The 25,307-nt window shown below is 43.3% G+C and overlaps 2 protein-coding genes and 1 long non-coding RNA gene across 12 annotated transcripts in view; 2 read left to right on the forward strand and 1 right to left on the reverse strand.

Moving 5' to 3' along the window:
* The window catches only part of KIF27 (kinesin family member 27), a 39,677-nt gene extending 32,024 nt beyond the window's left edge, over positions 1-7,653 (forward strand). For 4 of the 5 annotated variants that reach the window (XM_074953183.1, XM_074953185.1, XM_074953184.1 and 1 more), the window contains exons 17-19: positions 1,591-1,789; positions 2,906-3,070; positions 5,424-7,652. In XM_074953183.1, the coding sequence (XP_074809284.1) occupies positions 1,591-1,789; positions 2,906-3,070; positions 5,424-5,887 (828 nt within the window). In that variant the 3' untranslated portion in view covers positions 5,888-7,652. Of the gene's footprint in view, positions 1-1,590; positions 1,790-2,905; positions 3,071-5,423 lie in introns of all 5 variants that reach the window. The other variant, XM_074953187.1, reaches the window with a different exon arrangement.
* A 5,969-nt stretch (positions 7,654-13,622) lies between these two features.
* Positions 13,623-25,307, forward strand: part of GKAP1 (G kinase anchoring protein 1) — a 41,720-nt gene continuing 30,035 nt past the window's right edge. For 2 of the 5 annotated variants that reach the window (XM_074953192.1, XM_074953191.1), the window contains exon 1: positions 13,770-13,968. The gene's annotated coding sequence lies outside the window, so the exon portion shown is untranslated. The other 3 variants (XM_074953190.1, XM_074953188.1, XM_074953189.1) reach the window with 3 other exon arrangements.
* Positions 16,640-25,307, reverse strand: part of LOC141987651 (uncharacterized) — a 47,865-nt gene continuing 39,197 nt past the window's right edge. For both annotated transcript variants that reach the window (XR_012639598.1, XR_012639597.1), the window contains exons 5-6: positions 17,984-18,117; positions 16,640-16,664 (exon numbers count right to left, since the gene is read on the reverse strand). This is a non-coding gene — a long non-coding RNA (uncharacterized LOC141987651). The remainder of the gene's footprint in view (positions 16,665-17,983; positions 18,118-25,307) is intronic.

Below are 25,307 nucleotides of genomic sequence, written 5' to 3' on the forward strand. Positions count from 1 at the left end.
TTTCTTTTGTTTTTAATATACTTAAAACACTTTTTATTGTCCTTGGCCCTACCAGCAATGGATTCTTCCCTGATATCTTTAGCCTCGATATCAATTTTCTGCACTTCATAACTCCTAACTTATATCAATTGCTATGCTATGTATTTCCCACTTTTTTCCCCGTTTGTTATTTACAGCTTTTTATTTCTAATTGTTTCCTTCACTTTTGCCACTGAATCAGGATTTTATTTTAGCCAATATTGTTCTGTTAAACTCTCTTGGCCACCTAATAAACTCTTCTTAGAAAATTCCCAATTTTCATTCACTTTTTTTTCTAAATTTTTCCTCCCAGTCAATTTTGCTCATAATTTTCCTCAGCTTTGGGAAATCAGCCCTTTTTTGAGGCTGTTTGTACATATGGAATATAATCAGGTCCCTAGGCAACCACCAACTTCCTGTCCAGTAATTCATTCATCTTTATCAGTCATGAGGTCCAAAACAGTTACTTCATGTTGGCAGCAATTCCTTTTATGTTAGAAAATTTATAATATTTAGAAACTCCATGAGGATTTATTACTGGCTGCATGACACCTCCAGCATACATCTCCTAAATTGAAGTTCCCCATAAGAACACAATTTTTCTTTCCATACATTACAGACAGGTGTCCAAGAAATAACTCATCCTGTTCTCTGGTTGATTTGATTTTGTGGAAAGACACCTGGATACTGCAGCATGTTGGTGTGACACTGCAAATTCTGTGGCAGTTCACTTTTTAATTTAAATGTTTTAAAATGAATTAAATATGACAATTAATGCAGTTATTACATTTAGCACTTGTATTTATTTTGATATTACATTCAATTTATTTTATGCTGGCTCTGTATTTTCAGTTTACAGTATACTACAGATTTTTTTATTCACAACATATAACTGCATCACAAGTTTTCATAAAACAAGCTGGAGGTTTTGGCAGCTTAGTAGGTGACAACTGGGGCTTTTGCTACCTGAGGTGTGGGAGGCAGTTTGAGATTACGAGATAAGTACATTAGCTAGATATTTTTGTTAAGATTAATAGCAGTGAAATGCCAAATCACGTTGACATTTAAATTGTTGTTGTTTTTAAGTTTCAGAGTAAACAATCCATTGAACTGGATAGACAGGTCACACCTCACAGAGCTATTGTTACAGGCATTTCCAAAATGAGGAAGACAACACAACATTAATTTACACTTGATTCATATTGTTAAGGTTCTTCATAACCACATGGGCTAGACACATAATTTAAAAAAAAGTGCAATTCTGCAGCAATTTTCATGGTTGTGGAATCCACCAGGAACAGGGGGGACCCTTCTCTATAATAAGCCTTTCATAGTCTTGCTGTGGATGTGCAGTCTACTCTAGACCATTCTTTTTCCAGTCAATGTGTGTGTGGCTTATAAAGGGTTATTCCCCATGGGTTAATGAATATTATATGCATTAAGCTACTACTTTCCAGTAAGTACAATAAAATGTTTTATTAAAAAAAAAAAGTACATTCCGTCAAGATTTTCTCCCCTTTTATTCAAAAAGGGAATTATTTGTTAGTCAAAATAAGTATATTTCTTTATTAGGTTGTTAGCCTACGTGAGGCAGAACGTAAATTACAGCTGCAGACTGAAGAGCTGGAAATGAGAGTCATAGAACAGGAAAACATAATACGCGAACTGGAATCGGCACTCGAACACCTCACGCTACAGTGTGACAGGCGACTGACCCTCCAGCAGAAAGAACATGAACAAAAGATACAGTTAATATTGCATCATTTCAAAGGTATTTGCTTCTTAGGGTCTCTATTGGCAAACACTATTTATTCACTATAAAAAAAATACTGCTTTTCAGTTGAAACTTCATACATGTGTAGCCACAACATACAGTTGTATTATTAATAAGCCCTGGTCTAGACTACAAACTTATGTCAGAATAATGACGTTGCTCAGGGGTGTGGATTTTCCACACCCCTGAGCAACGCAATTATACTGACCTAACTCCTGGTGCAGACAGCGCTATGTCAACAGAAGGGCTTCTCCAGTCAACATAGCTACCGCCGCTCAGGGAGGTGGCATACCTATGCTGACGGAAAAAGCTCTCCCATCAGCGTAGGCAGTGTCTTCACTAAGTGCTACAGCCGCACTGGTGTACCTGCGCCATTGCACCACTGTAAATGTAGACAAGCCCTAGTTCTATTGCATGATACAGTGCTGGGACACAGTCACAATATAAGTTCTGGTATGAAAGGAAAACTCAGTTTTTAAAGTTTTTACACTAAACACAGGAAATGGAATGACCTTTTTAAAAACTGGAACTTGTTGATGTAAATGAGAATTAAAGACCATATTTTTCATGTGTTACTTTCACAATTACTCCCTAAAAAGTCAGTGGTCAAAAGTAGGTGCTGATTTTTGGGTACACAGCTTGAGACACCTTGGTTTTTCTTTTTTTTGTCTTGCCAGACATATCGCATATCAACAATTCTTGATTTCAGTTACATTTGTAAATAGTCAAGTCCCAGGTGTCTCCTGTTGGACATCCATAATCAGTGGTCACTTGTGCAGAACTACTTGTGTGAGTAAAGTGAGCAGATCTTGGGGCAAAATCTTCAAACTATGGAGACGGGCTTTGAGTCCAATCTTTTAAGATGCTAAGTGTTTCCTCGCTGGGTACCTTCAACTCCCAGAAGACACCTGGATTCTCCCATTTTCTGGTGCTGTGCAGGGGAATCCTGTTAAGAAGTAAATTATAACTTTTACAATGCTAATTCTAAACTTTTGGGAGGAAACCAGCAGTGGGCTGTAGGATGTAGTCTGTAATTTCGTATTCTGCATTATTATTTGCATCTGTAAAAATGAAATAAACATTTTGAAGCTAAAATTAATGTTGTCATCTTAGAACAAGATGGTGAAAGTATTGCAGAAACCCTTAAACTGTATGAAGCTAAAGTCGAACAATTGGAAAAAGACTTGTTCTTCTATAAGAAAACCAGCAGAGAACTAAAGAAGAAACTGAAGGAGCTGGTGGGAGAGTCATTTTATCAGCTGGTGGCATCAACTAAATGTATGTGTTTTGTAGTCACAATAGAAACAATATACAACTTTTAATAGTAACATTTCAAAAATAGTTAATGCAGAGAGTCTCAAGCTTTGAACTTTTTACATTTGAGCAGACTTGAGCAAAGCAGTTTTTCCTTAGTTTAATTTTTAATAGTGATATCTGTCCAGGATGATTTATTGCTTCCGTTGCTTTCAAGTGAAAGAAGTCATTTGTTTCTAGTCTCAACAGTCTGCAATATGTTGTACCTTTAAAATTGCATCAGATTATTATCTTGCTTTTCTGGATTCTAACATTTCAGTATTCACTGTCTCAAATAGAGTTAAAAACAAAGGATTTTTATTAACTGAAAGCTTTCAAATGGTACTGTAGTTGACCCCACTGTAGGATGTCACTGTAAACTTTGAGGTACAGCAGTCCCTTTTTTAGATATGTGGTAGCATGGGATGCATACCGCTGACTCTGAGGCAAGCACTGTAGCTGCTTCAAGTATTATGCTACACAGACATTACTTAACTCTTGGTGGGTTCTCATTGAATACTCAGAGACTTCTAGTAAGTAAAAAAGGAACCTTTACTAGGTCTAGTAGAAAGGATGTAGATACTCTAGGTATCGTGAATTAGACAAATACAATAAAAAGATAAACACATTAGTTCCTAACTCGGCTCTAGAGTACAGCCTAGGAGAGGGGGAACCAAAGGCAACTGTACAGTGGAGGAGCTTCTCAGGCCTATTACCTAGAGTGCCCTTTCTAGTCCATCCTACCATTAGAGGGCAATTAAGTATTGGCCTATGTATCCCACTGACCAGTGTTCAGTCCTATAGCGTGCCTAGTTGGGGACCCTCTTCATGTTGTCTTTTTGTAATCCTGTTTAAGTGGTTGCTGGCCTCATGTCTTCTGGTTACAGGCTACTCCCCCTGACCATCCCTTCAGAGAACCAGATCACTGATTCTGGCCTGCTGCTCACTGGTCCTCTGTTTCTCCCTGAGCTCGATCAGTTCTGCTTCCAAAATGTCACCTTTTCTGGGCCATTCTGGGTAACCTAGTGCCTCCTTTTGGCTGTATGCTGATCTGGGTCCCTGTCTCCCCACTCATCCCTGAAGTGTCTTATGGACGAATCCTTTCCCTCTAGCTCATTTGAGGTGGTGTAATGAGCCAACAAGTTCATTACACTATAGAACATAAACCACAAACTCTAGTACTACAGGAGATCTGATTCTAATTGAATGTGGGAAAGACTACAATAGAGATTTTTAATTGTCAGGTAAGCACATTTTTTAGGACAAGTGAATTTCTCCAAAAACTAGTCCTGGTCATTTAATCAAAGAAAAATGTGTGAGCTCTGGAACAATCTAATTTTCCCAAATACATTTTTGATGGGAATGATACAAAATCCAATAGTGGTTCAGTTTTCTTATAATATTACCATTAAACATCTCACCTTGCCTTTCGTTTATTCTTGGATTTGTTGTTGTATGTGTTCATGCAAGAGAATAAAATCTATTTTTTCTGCTGATTTAAATTTATTAGCCAGATTTTCAAAGAAGTCTAAGAAATGAACATGCACATTAAAATTGAACTTACAGAATTGTGCATTTGATTGCATAACTACAGGTGTAATTTTAGGTGCTGCTTTTGAAAGCTTGACCCATTATGCATCAGCCCATTAGGTCAGGTACACTTACAAGTTAAAATAGTGAAGAGATAGGTATAAATGCCCAGACCCAGGGGTTCTCAAACTGTGGGTCGGGACCCCAAGGCTGGTGTCGGCCCTGGGCCACAGCAAGTCTGAAGCCCAAGCCCCACCACCGAGGGCTAAGGTTACATGCCCCCTGGCCAGGTCAGAAGCCTTTGGGCTTCAGCTTTGCCCCCCACCCCCGGGGCAGTGGAGCTCGGGCAGGCTCGGTCTTTGGTCCCCCCTCCTGGGGTCGTGTAGTAATTTTTGTTGTCAGAAGGGGGTCATGATGCAATGAAGTTTGAGAATTGCTGGCCTAGGTTGATGGAAGTAACAGCTAGTTACCTTCTGTCATTATACATGAGATGTTTGTTTAGCAGACTGAAAAAAATGCCACCAATGTTGCGCGAAAGCTTGTCTCTCTTGCCAACAAAAGTTGGTCCAACAAAAGATATTACCGTACCCACCTTCTCTCTGATATCCTGGGACTGACATAGCTACAACTACACTGCATACACCACTGTTGAATCATCATTATTGGGGACAGCTTTCACATTTAATCTTGTTAATGCCCTAAGACTGTATTTCCTAGTTAATGTTCTGTAAAACAATGTTTCCTTGACTGGGAGGATTCTCATATGAATTGTATCCTAACATTTGCTTCCCGGAAAACTTCCTTTTAGATAATGATGCTGCTAACAGGATACTCAGCCAAGAAGCAGGAGTTTCTTCAGAAGAATTCAGATTGACGTCCAAACCTGAAAGTAACAAACTATCAGGAAAATTAAGAGAAACAGACAGCCCAGCAAGTGGTTTAAGGTGGTGGCAGAATTCATACAGGCTTGAAGAAGATGTTTCAGAGCTAGTACACAATAGAGGGTGTTTATCAAGTAGTACGGAAGACCAACCAGGACCAGATGAAGTACACCCTTCAAAATCTCATCCTCAACTCTTTTCTCATTCTCAGACAAAAGAGATCATAACACAGCTTCAAGGAGTAACTCCAGTAAAACTGTCTCGCCGAGAATTACGGCATATTCCTGCGTCCGAACTATCACTGAGGCGCTCCAGCCTTGGAGTCGGTGTCAATTCTGTTGCTGCAGATTCCATTGAAATGTCCAGAAAATCTAATGACTTCAAGATATAGTTATTCTTTGACACATTTTTAGCAGCACATGCTACTGGAATCACTGTATTACATTTCCTTTATTCATGCACTAGTAAACTAGCAGCCACATTGTTCTGTAACTGTTGATATTCAGAACACCAGAGATCATATGTGTCTCTTGCGCTTATGCAGTTTCAAAGAATCTGAGACACTTTCTTATTGGCATGACCACAAACAGGCACATGATTAAAAAGCTTTTTATTCCTGAGAGAAAAAAAAAAATCTTTATACTCCTTGGTTTTTCAAATCACTCTAAAAGTTCTGGTGCATTTTTCAAAAGTTAACATTAGTGAAGATTGAAGACTATTGAAGTGTACAAGAATATTCTGAGACTAAGGTAATTTCACTTTCATGGTTTAAAAACACATTAAGGTCCCTGGTAATTTGCAAAATACATAGTTTAAAAGCTTGGCTGCTGGACCTTCACCTAGTAATTGGCAGTGACTGAATTCCCATCACTCATACTACATATCTTACGTAGCATATGCTTGATATCAGGATCTAAAACTAAGTTTGTTCCTCGAAAGGCACATATGTAAATATTTCAAATAATTTTTAATTTTTCCTCAGTATTTAATTACTTACTCTTATGTAAGAGTTATATTGCATGAGCCAAACATGCCTTAAAAACTGTTCAGTCTTTTTCTTTACATGTTTATATAAACTTTTTTAAGCTCTGTGCGAAACAAGTATTATGCCTTATTTGTGAAATTGATGCAATTACTTATTTCACTTTACTTTTTGTGTTTTTTGTTTGTGGGTTCTTTCTTTCTTTCGTTCTTACATTCGACGTATCTAGATTTGAAGTGTGATGTTTGTGTACTATTGAAATGGTAAATATGGGACCAAAAATTCAGCATCTTAAGGTAATCCAGCAGTACAGTGTAATACATTGTTATTAGTAATAATGGTTCACAACTTTTAATTTAGAAGGAAATGTGAATCATTCTTTTAAAATCCAAATGTACTTCAGAGCAGACAGTACACAGATCCATTGGTTTACAACTAGTTTGTTTAGTTCTGAATAATAAGTTGAATAGTGTTTTATAAGAGAGCAGTTATCATTCACAAGAAGCTAGTTAGCTGAGCTGACTTGAAGGAAGAAGCCAAGATTTTTGAATTTGAGTGCTATAGGTTAGGCACCTACATTCATATTTAGGCTCCTAAGTAAAAGTGACCTGATTTTCAAAGGTGATTAGCACCTCTGAGCTCAGCAGTTTTGAAAACCAGGCCATTTTTATGTAGGGACATAACTTTAAGCACCCATATTTGAAAACTTTGTCCTGAATTATTTGCTGCACTTAGCAACAGCAAATCCTTCCAGTCTGAACTGAGATTATTTGCTGATATACTTGGATTGAAGCCTCCAGTACACAGCCACTGAGAGAGAGAGAATTTCATTTTCCCATGCTTCACGCCATCAAAGGCCTCTCTACAGAGCAAATTTTACCATGTCAGGAGATCATGTTGTAACATGGTAGTGCTCTGACTGTCTTATAACACAATTGTTGGTCTTTTCTGTATAGATTGCACAAAACTGTATTATAACCATATTGATGAACCATTTTGCAGCCCTGTAAAGGCCTATATAATTGTATCCTTGAAAACTGGACTTATTACATATTGTTCTGTAGAATTGTGATATAAGGGAGTTGGAGGTTTCTGGGGTTTTTTTAAACTGGTTGGTGGTTTTGGTTAGGAGTTTTTACTGTGCTGTAAGTCTAAATAATTGAGGCTTTGTCATGTTAAATTTTATATAAATGTATTTAATATTCATATCTTAATACAGGTATGCTAAAGCAATACATGGAAATACAGTAAATGTATTAAAAAGCTTAATTTCAGTTTTCTACATCACCGTACCAGCTGTATGAAACACAACTGTTAAAGACCTATACTGAGCCTTTATCATATACCTCAAACTATCTTGTCTATTAGCCTGCATTTAAATAGATCTGGGTTGATTTTGCTTTGTATTTTACACACAAAAAACCAACCAAAAATGTGTCCATATGGGCTCAAAAAACTAAAATGTAGGATAGAATGATTCACTACTAAGTGTCACTGGATGCTCTGTGAATTTCTGTAGGATTGGGTGGGAGGTTTATTTACTTATCCAAGCATAATGGGCATTTACTTAAATGATCTTTAAAACCTGTTGCAAATTTTAAAAGATGTTTTACCTACTTTATATCAGATTTGGTTCCACGGCACATTGGTATATATATTTCCCCATATAGTAGAAATTGCATTTGTCCCTCTGACTTTTAGATGTATTGAATGGAAGATTTGGAACCACTCAGTAGAGATATGGAAGAATTGTGAGCTTTGAATGGGTTCTGCCAGTCTAGATATGAAAACAGAATAAAGACAGCCTGAGGGAAGGGTAGCAGTGATACAGGGAGGAAAAAACAAATATGCTAAATGAATGATTAAATTCTGATTAGTATAAATATTTGAGTGAAAATAGAGCTGGGGTGAATAAAACATTCTTAACTTTTCCTCTCCCACTACATGAGATAGTCCTGGTTTTTATTGGTAAATATAAGCGGGACTACAAGACTTTCTTTAAGTCCCACAAAGAAGCGATTTATTGGTTAAAAGAAAAGGAGTACTTGTGGCACCTTAGAGACTAACCATGAGCTGTAGCTCACGAAAGCTCGTGCTCAAATAAATTGGTTAGTCTCTAAGGTGCCACAAGTACTCCTTTTCTTTTTGAGAATACAGACTAACACGGCTGTTACTCTGAAACCTGTCATTTATTGGTTGTCTTGATGTTATTCACTAATTGGCATTTATGGCCTATGTTTCACTAATGTGCAGTCTGGGAGTAAAAAGAATGTAAGGCGTTAATTTACAGTGATCTACCTGGCCATCATTCTTCTGACAGTTGCTTCAGCTGTTATATGTCAATGCTAAAACTTAACTGCAGAAAAGAGAAAGCCCTTTAAAAACTGTTTGGCTGCTTGGGTAGCATTGTACATTTGAAGTTAAGTTAAGCTGATTTCCAATCCAAATTCTATATTTATTACAATATCTAAACACAATAGTGGGTGCTGGAGGTCTATTGCTTTTTCCATTATAGACCCTCTTTTTTAGGAGTACAGACAAGGGGTGGGCAAACTTTTTGGCCTAAGGGCCACATTGAGGAATAGAAATTGTATGGTGGGTCATGAGCGCCCACAAAATTGGGGTTGGGGTGCGGGAGGGGGTGCAGCTCTGGGGTGGGGCTTGGGATGAGGAGTTTGGGGTGTAGGAGGGTGCTCTGGGCTGGGACTGAGGGGTTTGGAGGGTGGGAGGGGGATCAGGGCTGGGGCAGGGGTGCAGGAAGGGGTGCAGGTTCCAGTTGGGGGTGCAGGCTCTGGAGTGGAGCTGGAGATGAGATCTTTGGGGTGCAGGAAGGTGCTCCGGGCTGGGATCGAGGGGTTTGGAGAGAGGGAGGGCAACCAGGGCTGGGGAAGGGGATTGCGGCATGGGGAGAGGCTCAGGGGTGCAGGTTCCAAGCAGCGCTTACCTCAAGTGGCTCCTGGAAGCAGTGGCATGTCCCTTCTGTGGCTCCTATGCAGAGGCACGGCCAGGCGGCTCTGCACGCTGCCCCATCCACAGGCACCGCCCCTGCAGCTCCCATTGGTGCACCGGAGGGAGCCATTGGAGTGCATAGGAGCCAGAGAGGGGCCAGGCTGCGGCTTCTGGGAGCCACGTGGTGCGGCCCCCGACCCAGTGCCCCAGATGGAGTGGGGCCGAGCCGCATGGTTCGGCCCTGACCCAGCGCCCTGGCTAGAGCACTGGAGCAGGGCAAGCCACGTGGTGTGGCCCCTGAGCCAGTGCCACGGCCGGAGCGGGGCCAAGCCGGGTGGTGTGGCTCATGGGCCGCATCCGGCCCACAGGCTGTAGTTTGCCCACTCCTGGTATAGACCATAGTGAAATTCATCTCATGCATATGTTCTGCAACAGGCTCTGTGCACCCACTTAATATATTAAGGGTTAAAGCCCAGTCCCATAAACCAGTGGGAGTTTTGCTGCTGTCTATAATAGGACAAGGATTTGGTTTTAGGAACTTAAGGTGAGATTTAAGAGGCACATAAGACTTCATATACATCTCTGCATTACAATGAGTTTCACCATGCACGAATCATTTTTAGTCATATTGGGATGACATTTGGTATACAAATTCTGCACAAAGGCAATTTTATTAGGTGGAAAATGGCTTACATCGGTTCTTATTTGATGAGGATTATTCTGTACTGGTTTCAGAGTAAGTTTGATATTCTTATTTTCAGACTCTCAGCACTAAACTTCTGAATTTAATAAATAAATGGTTAGGCACTTCTTTGTGGTGCCTTTTTTCCTCGTTTTAACTTAAGACAAGTTATTAAATCTAGAAATGTGAATACCATTCAGGCTTTCCAGACCTTTCAAGATTTATAATTCCTTCATTGCCATGTTAAAGATGAGCATAGGATCTCTAATTCAGGATGGAACCCTAAAGAAAATCTCCCACTGAGAACAGCTAAGGAACACAGCTAGCTCTACATGAATAATATTAACCTTTGTCTATATTATAAAAACTCAGGATTGCTGGCACGTGTAGCACACCTCTAGACTACAAACAAGTACTTGCAACAAAGCCCAATTGTTGCTAAACCATTACAACTGCACTTACTCCTAGCAAGGCTCACCACTGCATTGGGTCACCCTGTACTAATCTAGGCCTAATACAGACTGAAAATACCAGTTCTGCAGCTATAATGTTACAATTAGTCCTCTCAGCAAAGTCCCATAGTGCTTTTATACTACCTTAGTTCCTACTCTATGCAACGTGCAGTTTCCTGTACTCCTTTGTTTTGAGCTGGCGATGCTTCTGTAATCTTATGCTTGTGAGTTTTCTAAGGTTTATATGAAATTGATGCATGCAAGGTATTTTTTGTTTCAGAACATATTTTGATGCAATACCAATGCCATTTAACTTTTCTAAATACAACAAAAAATGGTAATAGCTGGTTTGCATTTAAAAAAAAATAGAAGTACCTCACCTATCGAAGTGAATTGTTAACACAAACCTTTAGGTTTGGGGAACTGTGCTAGGATCTATGGGACAGGTACCTCTCATGCACAGAAACTGCAATGATTAAAGGAAATGATGTGAGTTTATGCTAGCCATGTTGGATGCATTTCATAATTACAAGATCCAACAGTTCACTTAACTCTTTGAAAACTGTAAAGGTAGGGTAAACTGTAGGGTAAACAAATCTTTACATTTTCAATTATACAGGAAAATATTATGGAAGGCATAGGCCTCTCTAGTGGTGCCCATGATCAGAAGGAAATATGGGTACAAAACCAATATTATTCAGGAAAAAGTTAGTCCAAAACCATGCTAAAATGTTATTAAAATATAATTTAAAAAAATGTGAAATGTGGTATAAAAAACACCTTATTGAAAATGTAAATAAGTTTTGAGTTCAGAGATTATTTCACTTTTGGGGTAAGAGGCAATACAAAAACTTTTATCTGGAGCGAGAGCTGTATAAATAAATGGCATTTTAACCAAGCAACATGCAACTCCTTTTGAAATGCTTTAGGTCACATAAGTATGGAGACTGGTAAAAGCCAGAAAATTGAAGTTTCAGTAAATATTGGATGAAAAGAATTTTACTAGAGATGGGATCGTGGTAAATTTGTAAGTGCTAAACTTGACAATGCATCATTCCCAAAAGATGATGTAGTGCAATCCAGGCAAGATACTTGCCCCATATCAGAGGGAGAGATGTGCACTAGGGAAATAGTCTTGATGTCAGAGATGTTCAGAGGGAACAGCTTGACAAAATGCTTAAGATGTAAACATTCCTTGGCTTAAATCACTAGACCTACAAGATTTTTACAGTAGGGCTAGGTTGTTTAGCAGTATGAAATCATAGCTGAGTATTTTTTATTTGCTTTTATTGTCTCTCCATTTTCCAGTTAACATAACTCTAGTTGAGATACATTATGTAATGTAAAACCCAAAGTAACATCCTGAATCTTGGTTAAAGACATGGCTACACTTGCAGATGTAGAGCGCTTTGAGTTAAACCAGCCTTCGGAGAGCGCAGTAGGGAAAGCACTGCAGGTTGTCCACACCTACAGCTTCAAGCGCACTGGTGTGGCCACATTTGAGGCACTTGCAGCGGTATTGGGAAAGGTGCATTATGGACAGCTATCCCAGCATGCAAGTGACTGCAATGTGCTTTTCAAATGGGGGGTGGGTGGAGTGTGACAGGGAGTATGTTGTGTGTATGTGCGAGGAGAGAGAGTTGGTTTTTGGGGGACTGAGAGCATGTCACCATGCTGTCTTGTAAGTTCAGACAGTAGCAGACCCTCCTCCCCCCACCCACTTCCCTCTCTCACACACAAAGCAACCATTACTGTGGAATGCTGTCCGGAGCTGATAAGCAGCTGGCTGTCAGAAACAGAGCTTTCAAAGGGCATATCCGCATTCCTCCAGTGATCCAAAAACAATGACAAGAGTGGCCACTTAAGGGGATGATGAGACGTTTCCGGAGGTCGATCAGAGTGCAGTAATGCAACACCTCGTTCACACTGATGCCCAGGCATTTCAGCCAAGATGCAGCAAGTGTTAATCTTCTCGCTGAGGTGGAGTACCAGGAGTGCTCTAGCCATGGAGTCAGAGCGCTCTAAGTGTCTTGCCAGTGTGGACGGGTAGTGAGCTAGGGCACCTAGGGCTCCTTTAATGCGCTAAGGAATGTAGGGTGGGGCTTTTCCAAGGAAGAATGATTTTTGTGGTCCAAAGCACTTCAGGGGGTTGGGTAGCAGATCAGTTCCTAGCTTTGTCAGAAATTTGTGCATGACCTTAGGCAGATTACACTCTCTGTGTGCAGTGGTTCCTCATCTGTAAAATAATATGCTCTCTTACTTACCCCTTGTCTAACTTGTCTCTTCTGAATTTAAACTTTTTGGGATAGGGATTGTCCTTACTTTGTAGTGGTGCTACAAAGTAGTGGCCCTAATGCTAATAGGGCCACTAATGTCATAACAATAACACAGACAACACAATGATCTGAAAGTAACAGCTATAAATTGAGTAAACAAAAATTAAAACGGGAAACCAGGGCAAAAAAACCTAACAGGACCCAGCTCAACTATAGGGTCTGTGCTTTCAGTCGGGGATAAGAATCGCTTGTAGATCAACCTCACTGAAACTTGAACAATGTATTAGTTTAAGCCGCAACTGGGGCGACTCTCTTCCCCCGCCCCAGCAGAGGCCGAGCTGGGAAACCATTCCTGGTTTCACAGCAAGGCTGCGGCTAGCGATGCAGGATTCTGCAAGAGCAGGCCTGACGTGAAGGCAAACTGCGCCCCCGTCCTGCTGACGGCGCTGCTGCGCAGGGCGCTGACAGACACTGCAGAGCCGGCCCCCGCCACCAAGCCTGGCTGCTGCGGCCCAGCACCAGCTCCCTCCCTGGCAGCAGAGCTGGGTGGGAAGCGGGGAGAGGTCGAGGCCCATGGCGCGGCTTGGCTTCCCTTTCCCACCCAGCCCCCTGCCGCCATCGTCCTTTATCATGGATGGGAGGGGGGAAGTGGCACGTGCCTCAGTAGGTGGCTACCCCCGTACACGAAGGGACATGGTGCTTCATCAGAGAGGGGCTGCGCGCGCCCCTAGCTTTCTTCCCTCGCTACGACGTGTTCTCCAAGCCGCCTCTGCCCCGCGGCCGGCTCATTAGGCATTTTGAGCCAGCCTGGTATCCGTATCCGTACCCGCCCTGAATGGTTGCCTTCCGCTCGCAACTGTGCGTCACACGTCCTTTTTATTGCGCACGCGCTGGTACCGCCACTCCAGCCAACCAGCGAACGAGGTAAATAAACAAACCCGCGAGCGAACAAGGCACCCCCTCCCTTCGCTACCGCGGCGCGAGCTTCTCCGCAACTGCCCAGCCCGGTCCCTCAAGGCCCGTTGTAACCGCCTGTTAGCAGACAGTAGTGACGCTGATAGCCCCTCCGCTGCTGGGGACAGAGCCGGAGCCTCCCCGCCCCGGAGAAGGAGTGAGTGCGGCGGCTACACAGTATGTCTCTCCGCCTGCCTCCGCGGGCCCCGGGGCTCCTCAAGCTGCCCCATCGCGTCCCCACCCCGCCCCCTGGCTCCGATTATTCCGCGCAGAAGATGAGTATCCCGCCGCTCCCTCGCAAGCCGCGGCCTCCCCCGAGGAGGAGGAGGAGGGACGGGCTCGGCGGGACGCTGCCCCTGCCGGAGTGGGGCCTGTTAGGGGCGGAGGTGTTACTGGCGAAGAAGCCGTTTGCGTCCGCGGCACTCGCCGCTGCTCTCTCGCCAGGCCCGAGGGAGTGTCAGGCACGGGCCCCGCCGCGCGCCCTCTTGCGCCGCTCTGCTGCTGCCTCTCGGGTGGGGGCTGCGGTCTCCAGCTGCTCCAAGCGCTGAGGGCGGCTGCAGCCGGGAGAGCCCTGCTGGGTCACGTCGAGCCTGTTCCCCTCTGGGGCCAGCCCGCCCGCCCTTCCTTGAGACGTGCAGGGCTTTGTTCGCTCCGCAGCTAAATCCTGCCGGCGCTAGCGCGGGTGTCTTGGTAACTAACCATCCCGCATCCGCGTGGGGAATCCCGTCGGCCAGCGCCCTGGGGTTCGGCCGCTGCTGGCCCTCCTGCTGCCTCTAGTTCCCCTCTCTTGGAAACAGTGACTTTGTCTAGCATTTGGCCTTTTTGATACACACAGCAGCTCGTTCTCCGCCGCCTGATCACTGCTTGGCCAAGCTCTGCCTGTTAGCGCTGGGCCCCAGTATATGTAAAATAAGCCCCTGGTATTCACGGGTTTGGAACGTTCACGGTGTGTAATAGGTTTCAGAGTAGCAGCCGTGTTAGTCTGTATCCGCAAAAAGAAAAGGACTTGTGACACCTTAGAGACTAACAAATGTATTAGAGCATAAGTTTTCATGAGTCTCTAAGGTGCCACAAGTACTCCTTTTCTTTTTCTGTGTAATAGAAACTTCTCCTGTTTGAGGACCTTCCCCAAGCTTGAGCCAAATCCCTTTAGATGTGCTCTGGGACTGGGTCACTGCAGAAAAATACTTCTGACTTTTTTTCTTGAAACAAATCTAACCCTTTTTAGAGAAGAATACAAGAAAAACTGCTAACGTTTGAAGCTTGAGATTTTGCTTGGTCATAGCAGACAATGAGCACTAATACCTCTGCTTGGCTGGCAAAAATGTGCACTAGGGAGTAGCGGGAGCGCTCTAGGTGTGGAGTCAGACTTGGATTTACAAGAGCTAGAACTCTTAAATGTTTATATGTATGAGTATGTTTTTGGTAAAGGAGTGGTGCATGGATGCATGGTATGTTGAGTGTGACCTTTCAAAATTTGTTTACCTAAACATCTGTAACTTTAAAATTTAGCAAATTGATTTTCTTAATCTTGGGTTGAGTTTAAGTCTCATTGACGTATCCCAAAACAAATCCTGGGTTAGGGAATACTTGTCTGGTGGTTGTAAAGTTATGACTATTTAGGATATATATGACTACTTAGTGATCAGAATCCTGAACTAAGAAAAGCTTAACCAAATCCTACTTGTATTATATCATCCCTTGCCCAACTACATCACTTGGTTCTCCTACGACCTTTTTGACCACTTACATGGTATCTCCTGGCACTTTTTTCCGGTTTAAACCTAAAACCTTAGATGAGTTTAAACTTTTTAAGACTGAGGCTCCAATCCTGCAACAAGCTCTGCATAGGTGGATCTTTGAGCCAGACTCCTTTGGCTTCGGCACAGCTGTGTGTGGGTGCATGGGTTCACCTGCATGGAGCTCATCGCAGAATTGGGGTCTAAGACCTTATAGGTTTAATCTGTTTCAGCCGCTCTAAAGATTTAGAGTGGTTTAAGCTACTTAATGCAGATTTAAGGCCTATGTTAAAACTACGGAAAAGGGAGGATTTACAGGGAGAAGAGCACTGGTCAAGTGGCAGGAGGTGTTTTTCTTGATTGCACTCATAGTTATATGAATGCAGAGAAAAGGGAATATGCATAAGGTCTCAGTAATAAGACACATTGAACTTTGGCTGTTTGGTGCTTCTTAGTGCAGAGTTTACTAATGATGATGATCAATGCCTGTTAATCTTTGACTGGTATGTGTTAGAGAATTGGGGACTTTCCTTTTGAAACAAAACAAAAATGCCCTACATATACACACACTGGAAACTAAATGTAAAAAAACTAAGTTAATGGACTGTTACAGTTGCACAAAGTACCTAAGACAGGAAATGTGAAAGTTAAGGTTGTAACCACCCTTTTGCACGTATGCATTTGAGCTTATCACACATGATCATAGCTGCTCATGTGTATTTCCAGTTGTAAAAACTGCTACGCTGTATGGCAGAAATAGTATGTCATGATGCTAAAAAATATTTTGAGAGCTTGGAAATGTGAGTTTGCATTATTTAACCCTGCAACCTTTAAAATAAACAAACCTACTTTTCAAAAGTAATAGTATTTTTGAGTGTCTTATTTTTTTTTTATTTATTTATTTTTTTTTTTTTGCTGCCCAGATATGACACCTTAATGGAACTTGACGTTAAGAAGCTGCTGTGCACTATATTAAAGTTAGGCCCATTTAAGGTATTTCAGGTAGAGCATCCAAAATCACTTGTTACTTTTTAGAAAATCTTGACCAAAATGGGTAGATTCAGTTTGGTTGGATCAAAAATAAGCAGTTTTTAAATGGCAGTTTCTGTTCTTGCATTGATACATTGTTGTTTGCTGTAAAAAAAAAAAAAAAAAAAAAAAACAAAAACAAAACCTTAAAAATATTTTAGGAAGGAATAAATAAGACTGACCACCAGGATCAAGTGCCTTACATTTATAATATACTTTTAGTAAATAAAACAATTCTAACGATGATGGTTACAAACTTACTGTCAGCCTACTGGATATACATTATACAACAATCTAAAAGGAGACTGCCATGGTATTTTTCATAAAGTTTTAAATGCTTTCTGCTCATAGCTCCTTGGATGTTTGACATTTAAATCTGTTGCCATAACGTTTTTGTCACAAGATGGATTGTTACAGTACTGTTGTTCAGGAGTTTTCAGATGCTGCTACTTTTAATGGAAAGTGTGTTCATACATAATGAAATTTACTGACTTTGCAAATGAATAAGAAGGGAAATGGGCTATATTTTGGATCTGCTAATATTGTCTCCTTGAAACAGATTGTAAATGTGGTGCTTTCCTATTGGCTACTGTGCTGACCTTTAGAAATGTAAAAGTATTCTACTAACACTAGATCATATCCATGGCAATTTGAAGTAGCCAACATATATAGGCAGCCCTTTTCCACACTATGCTGCCTCCTAATCTCTATTCAGGGACCCTTCTAATGCGACCGTGTAAAGGGCATAAATGCATTCTCTTCTGGAGCTAGGAACAATAGAAGAAGAATATGAGGGAGGGAAAGGCTTCTATGAGAAATTTTTTTTATCCCAAAGTAGACAGCGGCTTCTGTACTTACTTTTGATGTAAATAAGCACTTCACTCAGATACTGAATAGTTTTGAACTTTGTGGAAAGGCAGTCTGAGTCAGGGTAATGCAGACGGCAGGGTGAAACAGATGGCAGATCCTCTGTGTGGACTCTGTTAGAGGTTGTTAAGATGAGACCTAAAGTAACAAGTCATCCAAGTATAGGTAGACATGTATGTTCTGCCATCTTAAGTCGGCTGCCATACCAATGTCTGACATTTTGAGAACACTCAAGTCCAGGGCAACAATCTGAAACTTGAGCTCTCTGATTAAGGAATTTAAATTTGAGATCCAAAATAACCTCTGACTCTCTTAGAAATGCTTTTTGATTCCTCAATAGAAACCCTTTCCCCCTCATATTATTCTTCTGTTGTTCCCAGCCCCAGAAGAGAATGCATTTATGCCCTTCATATAGTCTCATGAGAAGGATCCCTGAAGAGGGGTTGGGAGGCAGCCTAGTATGGAAAAGGATTGCGTATCTATGTTGGATTTGGCACAAGGGAAAGTATTCCTAACAGAACATAGGTACCTAAATATATGCAGAACCATGTACGTACTGTCTGAGAACTCTGATCAGCAAATGATCTCTTATCTTGGTCCGTTGGGCCTTGAGACTTCAGCCATTTATGGTACTCCTTATGCTTGATTGAGGATGAAACCTCTGTGACACTGGGTAGCTCATCATTATGGTCTAAATATGGAAGAAATTATTCTTGTTAACAATACCTAAAAAGGTGCTCACTTGCCTCAAGTGATGGAATCATAGGAACATTATTCAGATGAGAATATTCCAGCCTCTTTCAGTGATCATCTCAGACATCTCCAATATTTGAGCACAGAGGTGTTTGATCTGTAGGGCGCAGTCCCGGGGGGGAGAGAGTGCGTGGAGTAATGATCGGGAAGGCACGGTTGGGGCCTGGACCAGCCCCCACAGGGGGCAGGGAGGGAGCGCCACCCAGCTGCCGGCCCTGCGCCCAGGGCTTCGCGCATGGCTGTAGGCCTCCACTCCTGCCCCCAGCTTTGGCCCCAGCCTTCGCCTCCTTACACCATGTGCATCCCCGCCTCCCAGAGCTGCAGCCCTGCTCGGCCTGGCTCCATGATGGAGCGCAGACAGGGGTAAGGAGGCGATGTGAGGGGAAAAAAAATTGGGGACCACTGTTTTAGCTGATCAGATCAGTCCAGTCCTCCAGGATCAAGACAAGTGATCTCTAAAACAGTGGCAGGCTGGATTTTTTTCAAAAATCAGGGCATTCAGAGAGAGATTTCTTTTCCGCCAGATGCAAAAAGTTCTTCAGAGCAGGAATAGATAGTGAACAGCAGATGTTCTTCTGGAGTGAAGAACCAATGTTTTCTATGCATTTTCCCCAGTTCCCTCTAATAGCAAGCATCCTTCCCCATGTTTCTAGAATTCTGTCACGAGCTGTGACAATCTAGGAGCTTGTCTACACTTTTACATTTTATAGCGCTCTAACTTTCTGGCTCAAGAGTGTGAAAAATCACCCCCCTGAGCACAGCAAGTTTGAGCGCTTTAAAGTGCGAGTGTGGACAGGCTCTGAGAGCTGGGAGCTCTCTTCCAGTGCTCGCACGTGACACACTCACATTTCAAAGCGCTGCTGCGGGAGCGCTTTGAAGTTTCTAGTGTAGACGTAGCCTTTCTAGTGTGCTTCTCTCGTACATATAGTAGTGAAGGTATTTTTGTTGTGCACAAAAAACAAACAAAAAAAACCCCACCCTCTCCAACCACAGTTCCAGTGTCTTCAGTGAAAAAGCACTTAGTTACGATTTCCTATAATGGTATTAACATGTTAGTCCTACTTTAGAAAAAGGTTTTATGAAAGATGTGAACATCTTTCCACTGAGTAAAACACCATACACATTCCTCCAAACTATATTTAATTCTCCCAGGACTGATAAAGCCCCCCCCTTTTTTTTTTTTACCCTCTGGGAGTCAGAACTCATTTCACTCTCTCTGAGAAGTTCACATTTCGTATCTCCATTTTCTGGAGAAGGGTCAGTGAGCTTCAGGCTCTTGTAGCTGATCCTTCCCTTACAATCTTCCATAAAGAAAGTGATCTTTTTGTCCTCACCCTGCATCCTTTCCCAGGATGTTGATGGAGGACTACCTTAATCAGACAATCTACTATTCTTTCCAAGACCTCACTTCCATATTAAGAGAGGTCAAGTTATACATCTTAAATGTTATGAGGGTATTACCTGTTTGCCAAAATAGCTCAGTAGTATATCAAAACATCTAGGCTTTTAATTGCTTAGCAAGAGAACCATAATGCCATCACTTCCCAAAGCCTGTCCAAACAGACCAGGCTCGATAGAGTGGAGTGTTAAAATTTAGCAAAAATGTGCTACCAAGACTTGAGGCCTATTCCATTAGGAGATAGATTCCCAAACTTTTTTTGCTGAACCCTCCGATTAAGAGATTCAAGTCCAGTATGGAGCCCCCCCTTTCTAAGAAACACTATTTTTCCATAGTGCAGGAGGATTTTATCTTGGCTAATAACGTATTGCTTAAGATAGCACAATATTACTACTCTACTGCTAAATAACCTTGAACATAAAAGAATATTTGATGACCCACCTTTTTGTCTCAGTGAGTAGGATTAGCCTGTTTGCTAGTGCACAGTCTGTGCAGTTTCAGTCTGATTTCTGAGAGTTTCAACTGCAGATCAGTCTCTATGTTCAAGCAGCTTTTATACTTACTTTTTGATGCAAATAGGGAAAGAAAAACTCATTTCACTCAGATATGCAAAGTGAACGCGTATTTTGATGGCTGTTTAGGACAATTCATGGAATTCTTTTTGAATTAAGAGCCGGAACAGATCAAGAGGCATGACTTCAAAATCATTTCTCAAAACAGAGTTAACAGCAATGTCAGTCAGATTCTCCTTTATAGTCATGATAATCTTGGCCTTTGCTATTAAGTGTTCTGAAAATGGCTTTTGAAGCAGGCTTTGAATCAGGATTAGAATTCAAAATGACCCTGACTAATTGGGATAATTGTTCTGAAATCAATAAGATAAATTTAAATAAAGGTAAGTGCAAAATGCTATACTTAGGAAGGAAAAATCAAATGCACAACTACAAAATGGGGAATAACTGGTTAGGTGGTAGTACTGCTGGAAAGAATCTAGGGCAGGGGTTCTCACACTGGGGCTCGGGACCCCTCAGGGGGTTGTGAGGTTATTACATGGGGAGTTGCAAGCTGTCAGCCTCCACCCAAAGCTGCACTTTGCCTCCAGCATTTATAAGGATGTTAAATATATAAAAAAGTGTTTTTAATTTATAAGGGGGGTTTAATTTAGAGGCTTGCTATGTGAAAGGTGTCACCAGTACAAAAGTTTGAGAACCACTGATCTAGGGGGTTATAGTGGATCACAAACTGAATGAGTTAACAACATGGTCAGACAGCCGCCACTAGCGCAGCTGCCCAACAGGGAGGCCGTGGTACACGCCCCCCCCCTTCAACCCCCTCCCGCTTCTTCTCCTTGAGGCTCTCATGGCCTGCTACAGGGGGGAGGTGGGGGGGGGGCATGCACACAGAAGCTAGCAGCAGGTGGGGGAGTGAGGAGGGGAGGGGATCCCTGAGTAACTTTACACAAGTGAAAAAGCCTTCCAGAGACGTAGGCTAGTTTCCACTGGGAACGCTAAAGCGCTGCCGTGGCAGTGCTTTAATGTGGCTTGTGTGGTCGCGGTGCAGCGCTCTTAAAAAAAAAAAAAAAAAAAAAAAACCCTAGTGCTCCCAGCGCTCTAAAAAAACCACCTCCATGAGGGGCGTAGCTGCCAGCGCTGGTGCACTGTCTACACTGGCACTTTACAGTGCTGAAACTTGCTGCACTCGGGGGTGTTTTTTCCCACCCTTGAGTGAGAAAGTTGCAGGGCTGTAAATTGCCAGTGTAGACAAGTCCCTAGTAGCGATCACTGAAACTGTTAAAGGGCCATTAAAGTGGTAATGAGGTCATTTAACAGGTAGTTGCCAATGCCCAGGAAGCCTTTTGGCCACATTCAGCTGGCTTTTATATTGTAGGAAAATGTGTTATTGGGGTTTAAAACAGTTTCCAAATGACCAGTCATTTATTCTCTGTATCCAGCAGAAGTATTTTTGACTAACTTCCTTCAAGGAGGAGCTGGCATAGCCAGTGAGTTTATTTCTTGATCTGATTGTTTTATTCAAACGCAGTTTAAGTAAACGAGTCTGGCAGGGAATTCTGTGTAAGAAGGGTTATTAAACTATTGCCTTAATGCAGGCTGTCAATGACAAACACTTTTTTTAAAAGGAGAGATTAGGCTTCAGTTTGGTGCAGGTTGTCTGGCTTTTCATCTCTGTACAGCAGGGGTGGCCAGCCTTTGGCTCCAGAGCCACATGCGGCTCTTCAGAAGTTAATATGCGGCTCCTTGTATAGGCACTAACTCCAGGGCTGGAGCTACAGGCGCCAACTTTCCAATGTGCCGGGGGGTGCTCACCACTCAACCCCTGGCTCTGCCCCAGGCCCTACCCACACTCCAACCCTTACTGCCCCCTCCCCTGAGCCTGCAGTGCCCTTGCTTCTCCCCATTCTCCCCCCCCCCCCCCCCCGCGCCTCCTGCATGCCACGAAACAGCGGATCGGGAGGTCTGGGGAGGGAGCGGGAGGCGCTGATTGGCGGGGCTGCTGGTGGGTGGGAGGCACTGGGAGCTAGGGGGGAGCTGATGGGGGACTGCTGACTTATTACTATTGCTCTTTGGCAATGTACATTGGTAAATTCTGGCTCCTTCTCAGGCTCAGGTTGGCCACCCCTGCTGTATAGTATATACCGAACTCCCTGCCACACAGAGGAGAATCCATCTGGCAATTGATCTATAGCTGTTGCTTATTCAGTTCCCTTGAGGAATGTTGTTAGTGCTTTAAGGTGAAAAGGAAGGAGGGTCGGGGGGGTGGGGGTAGCAGCAGGATAGGGAGGTGAGTGGCGAGTCAGCTGCATGGCAGATGGGGGTGGTCTCAGGGCAGGCTGGGAGGAGTTTGGTGAGGTAGGGTGAGGAGGCGAGCAGCAGGTGGGTGGAGGGGGAGACCTTGCGGGGTGTGTGTGAAGGGGCGAGCCGCAAGTTAGCAGAGGACAGGGGTGGGACCTGCGGTGGAGTGTGGGTGGGGCTGTGGGTGGAAGAGGCAGGACAAGGAGCTAGCCTCCCCCCAAGGAAAGTTTCACCCACTACCCATGGTCAACAATGTGATGCAGTTGCAAAAGGCTAATATCCTGGGAGTATATTAACAGGGGTGTCACATGTAACACAAGGAAGGTAATTGTCCTTCTCTACTCAGCACATGTGAGGCCTCAGCTGGAGTACTGTGTCTAGTTCTGGGTGCCACATTTTCAGAAAGACATGGACAAATTGGAGAGAGTCCAGAAAGACCGCAATAAAAATTATATAAACGTTAGAAAATCTGACGTGAGGAGAGGTTAAAAAATGGGCATATTTAGTCTTGAGAAAAGAAGACTTGATAAGTCTTAAAATAAAAGGGCGGTTATAAAGAGGACTGTGATCAGTTGTTCTACCTATCTTCAGTGGACGTGGAGAACAAGAAGTAATGGCCTTAATCTGGAACAAGGAAGATTTTGGTTATATATTAGGAAAACCCTTCTAACTGTAAGGGTAGATAAACAGTAGAATAGGCTTCCAAAGAAGGGAATAGAATCCCCATCACTGGAGGTTTTTTAAGAACAGGTTGGATGAACACTTGTCAGGGATGGTGCAGGTTTGGTCCTGCCTCAGCACAGGGGGCTGGACTTGAGGACCCATTGAGGTCCATTCCATCCCTACGTTTCTATGATATCTTGCAATTCATTTGCCTCTCTTTTGGGAAAGTATTTCTGAATTGTGTGGAAAAACTGATACAAATGTTCCAGAATTATATCTTCAACGTCTAGGACCAACATTTCACAGTTCATAATGGCAGAAGACAGTGTCAGGAACATAACTAAATTGTCTTGCAGCACATAGCTACTCCAAAGAGCAAAAGTTTTTGACAAAGCTATATACTTTTTTTGTGCATAATTCAGATGTTCATTACAGTTCTTATCTTGCAAAGAATGGTTAAATTCATTGAGCTTGTCAGATACGTTGGTCAAATAATCCAGTAGAACCTGGAAGTGGTGATTCAGAGTTGATCAAAAACATAACAGGCACTCCTCAAGGAGTTGGCAGATTCTTTTGGTATCACTTTTGTGGCTAGTAAATAAATGAAGCACAGCAGGTGGCAGTGCTCAAATTAAGGGTTAATTTGGGGAGTCCAGGCCTGCTTTCTACTTTAAGGGGCTACTCCACTTCTGACTTATTCAAATGCATGTGGGGGTGGGGGATGTTTTGGCCTCCTTACTACTTCCTGCTTGGCCAGCAGCAAGGCCAAGAGCTACAAGGAAAACATGTCGTCCCTTGGCGGGGGGAGTTAGAATGCATTTGAGGGTGGTCTGTGGAGAGAGCAGAGTCTGCTGGAGTGATCAAGGGTCCCAGCGCTGGCCCTCCGTGTAGTGAGGACCTGGTGAGCTGGGGGCTGAGGGAGGTTTGGGACTGGGTGAGCTGGGAGGTGGGGACCAGGGGGTGGAGTGAAAGTCTGGGGGACCTAAAAGGGGGAGAGAAGTCAGAGAATGGGAGCTGTCACCAAAGGGAACCAAGGGAATTAGGGGGTAAAAGCCCAGTCCTGGGGGAGGTGGGTTGGGGAGGGGAATCAGTGGAAGAGATGGGGATGGCACAATTTAGTGTAGGTGGAGAGGAGCAGGGGAGCTAGGGATGTTGGTTGGGTGCAGAAATCAGGGAAAGGTTAAAGGCAGAGGCAGTAGGTGGGGATGGGGCAAAAGGCAGTTAAGGATGTAAGGAAGGGATAGTGGCAGGCAGAAGGGGACTTACTGAGTGGAGGAGAAGGTCGGGTAATGGGAGATGGAGTTAGGGGTAGGGCAGCAGAGGCAATTAAGGATAGGGGAGGCAGGGGAAGAGGGTTAAGCAGTGGGGGCAGGCAGGGAGAGTTAGAGGTAGGTGATTAGATGGGCAGAAGGTGGAGGTTAACAGGTGAGGAAGAAGGAGGCAGGGCGGAAGGGAGAAGACAGTCTTGCTGCAGCTGGGCTTGGCTTGGCAGTGCAGAGCATGTCAGCACAGGAGCCACCCAAGATATATGTTGGCACCTCACCCCATCCTGCCTTCAGGACCGTCTGCATCCTTAAGTGCCCTTTTACTCTCTCCCCCCTCCCCCGCCCATAACTCAAGCACTGATATGCATGGGAGAGGGGAGCCCAGGACCAACAGGAGTGGGGAGAGGTAATCCCTATGGAGCAGCTGAGGAAGCAAACCTGCTCGCTGCAGCAGTCGGTTTCAACTGCTGGGACCCAGCACCTTGCCCATCCAGATCCCCCTCCTGCAAAGGGAAAGCAAATGGGGCTGTGCTGAAGAGGCAAAGGTCAAGAGGGGAGAAGAAGGCTGCACCCTGGGAGGACTGGCACCCCTGCTAGATATAGCCTCTTGCTAACCTCCGGCCTTCAGCCTGGCTGTGTCCAGCATGGGGGAGGGGAGCTCTGTGCCCTGGGCCTGTGTATGTCTCAAGGACCTCTTGATGCCAGCTCACAGAGGGGTACAAAGGGGTACACCAAAAAGGAGTCATGTCAGGTCTTCACTAAAAGCATGTGTCACACTGGTGGTCATAATCATTGGGAGCTGTATATACAGGAAGTACTGTATATGAAGAGTTATGTATTCATGATGAAAATTATGTTCTCTAGGTCTTATAGTTAAAGTACTAAAAGGTACTGTGTTGTGAGACAACCTTCTCCAGATGGAAGTGAGAGACTCTTGTCTCCCTGGTGGACCACTGAGTGTCTTACAACAGAGGTGTATTAGCATAGTGAG

This window comes from Natator depressus, chromosome 5, assembly GCF_965152275.1.
Source record: "Natator depressus isolate rNatDep1 chromosome 5, rNatDep2.hap1, whole genome shotgun sequence".
Lineage (NCBI taxonomy): Eukaryota > Metazoa > Chordata > Testudines > Cheloniidae > Natator > Natator depressus.